Genomic DNA, 5,413 nt, shown 5'->3' with positions numbered 1-5,413 from the left:
CAACCATAGATTTTTACATTATTTGAGTCTCACAGTAATTAACTTCGAACTTACAAAATTTTACTATGGTTCAATACTTCAATTTGTATTTTCAACTTACAGAGAATTTACTTTCTGCATGGTGAATTTCTCAATTTGGTCGGCAAATTCAGTCAATATTCAATATCATTATGTTCAAAAAGTGAATAATTAATATAGGAAAGTGAGATAAAGTGAAATTCAATGAGAAGGAAGTTTATTTGAGATACAATCTTTACTACATATGCAGCAGATCACAATATTTTTGAATAGCTTGATTCCACCACACACAATACAAAGAGCAAATAATGTATATATAGTAGCTAGGTTTAATTTGTAAAAACTTCTAAAATGAATCCTTTTCTTTTCAAACCCCATCCTTCCTCTCGAATTGGAATTTAAGCAGTTGCAACTGGATCACTTTTCACAGTTTCCATGGCCTTGATCATGGCTTCAAACCTTGGCTCTTTGGCTTGAAACTTGAGTCCAGCATATAACTTCATATAATCATCAAACACAAACTTTGGATAAATTGCTTTACTTTCCTCTGCCTCTTTCTCAACTAAAGTTGGTGCTGGAAATATTACTGCATCACTTCCTGGATTATAAAATGAAGCTAATGACATCCGAGTCCCGTCTGTTTGTGTAATCACTCTGTGCATCACACTCTTGTATTTCCCATTGGTGATCACCTGATTTTTCATTTAATAATAAATACCCTTTTAGTATTTCTAAGTTAGATTTTAACTTATATACACTGACATTGTAAAAGAACAGACCTCAAGTTGGTCGCCAAGGTTAACCACAATAGAGTGGCGCATGGGAGGAACATCGATCCATTGGCCGTCTTTGAGGAGTTGAAGGCCGCTTACTTTGTCATCTTGGAAGAGAAGGATTATGCCACCAGCATCTGTGTGGGCGCGCAGACCCTTTATCAAATCTGGTTTTGGACATGGTGGATAGTTGCTAACCTTAGTTCCAAAATTGGGACCTTTTGTCCCATAAAAGATTTTTTTCAGGTAGCCTTTTTCAAGGCCAAGATTTTCACATAGCAAGTCCAGTAACTCCTCTGCCAATTTTTCTAATCTTTTAGCAAAATCTCTCATTACTTCCCTGCATATGATCATTTAGGACAACATTGATAAGAAACTTTATATGTCTTTTGCTCTATTCTATGTCAAGTTTCAATCCACATACATGCGGGGAACAGCCCAAAAAATTTAAAAGAATAATAGAGGTGTAGTGTCTGATGCATGTTCAGTACATTAAAATTGTCCTTTTCCTGAAGAACCTCACAAGCTTGAGATCTTAGATATCTTATAACGCAGCCCATTGCACTAAGTTTCCGCTATGGCGCGGGGTCTAAGGAAGGGTTGACCGAACCACAAGGGTCTATTGTACGCAGCCTTACCCTGCATTTCTGCAAGAGGTTGTTTCCACGGCTCGAACAGGTGACCTTCTGGTCATATGGCAGCAAACTTACCAGTTACGCCAAGACTCACCTTCAGATCTTGGACAATGGAGAAGTTACATACATGTGGGGAAAACCCCACGTGTAAAATTTTATGCAGTGACGGTATAAAATGTCTATCAAGTTTAAGTTTTACCTGTATTGATCATCGAGATCAGGTACTTCACAAATGTTAGAAACAGGAAGATGGCGTAAAAAGAAAGTGCTTTCCCAATCCAAATCAGTAACCTCAGCTTGCACAGCTTCAAGACCTTTGCTGGCCACCAATTCTTTAAATCTCTGTTCCATGCACTTCTTGTAATGTCCCTTTGTCATTTTCTCCACTGTATCCATTACTTCATGTGGAATCCCATGGTTCACCAACTGCAATAATCATAATATAAATAAACAAAAATATCAAAGTGCAAGATTTCTTACTAGCTTACTAATTGGCTAGAGTACAAGCCACATCTTTATATACAGATACGCAATCAGGATTTGAAGCTTCTGGGTTCAAAATTCTAGTCCTTTTAAGTTACTGTATTCTAAATTAATATCCAACTAAGATAAATACAAATTTGAAGCAAAGCTGTTGAGTTCAACCGAACTGTAAGCTATACTCTAGCTCCCCTACTTATATATGAAAATTATTATTACCTCAAAGAAGCCCCAGTTCTCACAAGCATCCTTAATCATTTCCATGGTGTCAGCTCTCTCAGAACCATTGAGCTTTTCCAAGTTGATAATTGGGAAGTTCTCCATATCTTTCTTGGTAAAGTATGTGTGTTTTTAAGTGCGTTAAAAATGTAATACAATAAAATAAAATTAATAGAATATGTGAATAGAAAAGATTGAAATGAATAGCTAGAATGTTTGATGCAAAAGAGTGAGGATAGAAAGGGGTATTTATAGGGGAAGATATATACCAAGAAAATAGGAGAGTTACAATAAGGAGACTTAAATAATTCTAAGTCTCCTTGAAAAGTCCATGAGTCCAAGTATACCTTTTGCTGAAATTTCTGGTCATAGTTCCTTGTTGAACCATCTTACCCTCAAAATGGATGTTTGGGATTAAGACAATAAGAAAAGGACCCATCTTGACCAGAATATAAGGCTCCTATTTGGTGGTGGCTGCAGTAGCCAAAACTTTTACTATACTATATAGTTTTATTTCATGTGTTATATTAAATTTCTTAGGACAGTTTGACTAGGATACAAATATTTGGGAAGTTGCCTCGCATTTCACAATAACCTTAAGGCTGCGCATTTCACTGCTTGAATTTTTTATACCTATGAAATTTCCTGGAGATAGCTAAGGCCTCGTAGCATAGGCGGAGCCAAGATTTGAATCTTATGGGTTCGTGATGTTACTGAGTTTTAAATTAATAAGTTATATATATTCAATGAATTTCTTAAGATAAATAGATGATTTGAACAAAAGTTAGTTAGTTCGGTCGAACCCGCATCAAGCATCTTGCACTCTACCTTCGCCCCTGCCATGTAGCACTTAGGGGTGCAGGTAGAAGTCTAAATATGGGTTTGACTACACTCAGTAATATTTGCTCAAACAATGTATTTGTGCCAAAAAATTAATTAAATATGTACACATATTAAATTTAGAACTCAATTATTAGCCCTCAAAATTGTCGTTATAAAATTCAAAACTCATAAATTTAAAATTCTTACTCTACATCTGATAACACCGTTGATTGAAGTAGTTTTCTCTTGTTAATTAATTGCTTTATTCAGATGTTAATTTGAGATCATGATCAATGATGTGGAACACCCCAATACATGCCTTCTTTTACACTATCATATCATTATTTGAATCATGCATGCATGGTAAAACAATTTATGCAAATAAATTCAATATACACTGTATTAATGTATTCTTTTATTTAGTTGAAATTCTATAAATCTGTTATTAATGTTTAACGTCAAATATGAGGCAAAGGCGGCCATATGATTTCTGAAAAGGCATTTGAGATTTAACTAAAAGAGGAGAAGTTGAAGAAGATATTAGAGTAATTAGACATTGGAATCACGAGTTCTCAAAATTTTATTCTTAAGCCATTTCTCTAATCCTGATGTTAGCTATTATTGACTCGGATATTGAACTTTGAACAGGTCATATTTGCTGTATTTTTGCTTTGTCATCCATTTGGTTCATCAGACAAACTTTACCTAATTTCCATATAACAATCAAGCTGATGACACATGCAAGCTTGGGCCAGATAATAATTTTAACAGTTAATTAAGACGCCCAATTCGACATTTTATAAATTATTTTGGTTGCTTGTAATTAATTAATTAATTAGGAGGCATTCTTTAAGTTTATCTTTGTAAATATAGTTAGTTAACAGATCGTTGATTACAACATTCTACTAGTGAACAAATTTAAATGTTTTCAGTTTTTCAAATTCAACGTGAAAGTACGAAAGACACCACATGAGACTACGGTTTCTTGTCTGAATTGATCGGTGCTAAATTGTAAATGTATGGCTAGTAAATTTTAGAACATCTAAAAGAGGAAATTATAGAAAATTACTTCCCATTGCTCAGTTGCAATTTGGACTATTAATTTGGTTTAGTTTGTTTTTTTATTAGGTTATCCTTTTGCTTTGCTTTTGTTTTGGTGAAAAACATTTCACCTCCTATCAATAATATTATGCATATCAACGAATGGGACCTTATGCCAAAGGTAGGGGTGTCAAAGAAAATTGATAAGTTGCACCAAATCAAAAAAAATAGAATCAAATCGACTTAATAAATTGATTAATTATTTTGTTTGGTTTGGTTTGATTTGATTTTAAAAAAAAATCATACCAAATTGAGTATGTATATAAATATTGACGTATTATTTTATTTATTTTTTATGAATTATATAAATCTTTTTCATACTTTACTTTCGGGGTTAATTTACATTTTGTTTCTGCCAGAATTCATCCAATTATAAGGTAAGAATTCGTCTTCATAAGAAAACAACGAGCTGAGTCACTTCCGGCTGATAATTCAATATTATTAATCCTTTGCGAAATATTATTTAATTCAATATCACTTTTAGGATTTGCTCGACCAACCTTTAGAATAACATTTTATACAAATCTAGCTCGTAAAAGTAGTATTTTAAAGTCAAAAAGTAATATTTATTGCATGAGAAGAAACTAACTGCTACCATTTAAGGAAGAAATGATGATTAAATTATCTAAAGTTTGTGTTTACTGAACTAATTGCCACTTAATGGGTCAGTAGATTGACTGGCAAATGACTTTTTTCACTACTGGAATAAGGCACGTTACTTGCAACACACAAAAGATTGTTTAGTGAATAAATTATAAAACTTACTCCTAAAATCTTTCACAAACTTTTCTCCACTCATCTGTTGGCAAAACTTTCAAATTTCTATAACTTTCCAATTGTTGCTTCTACACCTTATAGTAGACGCAGGCGGAATCTTGGAGGGGATATACAGTATGATAATTATAATTGATTGATAATCGTATCCTACGAGGATGATGTCAAAATCAGTTATCTATGAAGTTCAGCCATGGATTCTTAGCTGATTGAAGTTAATCTGGTGAGTTTGAGTAGGTCGGTGAAATAAAAGAACAAGGTGGAGGGAGAATATTCCCAGAGATTCTATTTCATAAATCATATTGCGTATGTCTATACATGTATATGTATATGACTGAAAACTAACTAACTCTACTACTAACTATGATTAACTAACTCTACTACTAACCACAGTAAACTTAAGTTACAATTAGTACAACTAACTAACTGTCGCTATAACTTGTCACACCTCCTTTTTCCTACACCCGAAGGTATATAAGGGAGTTTTTCCAATTAAAGTGACATTATTCGAAATAGGATTATTTAATTATTTCAGAGTCACCACCTGGGATAATTTATGGTATCCCAAGTCACCGGTTAAAATCTCGAATC

General features: G+C 33.5%; 1 protein-coding gene across 1 annotated transcript; it reads right to left on the bottom strand.

Annotated features, from left to right (window-relative positions):
* Window positions 1-213: 213 nt before the first annotated feature.
* On the bottom strand, window positions 214-2,447 carry LOC104230666 (1-aminocyclopropane-1-carboxylate oxidase). The gene is made up of 4 exons (XM_009783530.2): window positions 2,126-2,447; window positions 1,626-1,852; window positions 798-1,131; window positions 214-710 (listed from the first exon to the last, which is right to left on the bottom strand). The coding sequence occupies exons 1-4, from the start codon at window positions 2,228-2,230 to the stop codon at window positions 417-419; spliced, it is 960 nt and encodes a 319-aa protein (XP_009781832.1). The 5' UTR covers window positions 2,231-2,447; the 3' UTR covers window positions 214-416.
* Between the last annotated feature and the right edge of the window lie 2,966 nt (window positions 2,448-5,413).

Source organism: Nicotiana sylvestris, chromosome 7 (genome assembly GCF_000393655.2).
Source record: "Nicotiana sylvestris chromosome 7, ASM39365v2, whole genome shotgun sequence".
Classification (NCBI taxonomy): domain Eukaryota; kingdom Viridiplantae; phylum Streptophyta; class Magnoliopsida; order Solanales; family Solanaceae; genus Nicotiana; species Nicotiana sylvestris.
The sequence above is the reverse complement of the archived record's forward strand: the minus strand, read 5'-3'. Positions and strand labels throughout refer to the sequence as shown.

Coding starts and splice junctions, on each gene's coding strand:
- LOC104230666 (XM_009783530.2), bottom strand. CDS start 2,230: ATGGAGAACTTCCCAATTATCAACTTGGAAAAGCTCAATGGTTCTGAG. Junction 1,132..1,625: donor GATCTCGATGATCAATACAG/GTAAAACTTAAA, acceptor GATCATATGCAG/GGAAGTAATGAGAGATTTTG. Junction 711..797: donor ACCTTGGCGACCAACTTGAG/GTCTGTTCTTTT, acceptor ATGAAAAATCAG/GTGATCACCAATGGGAAATA.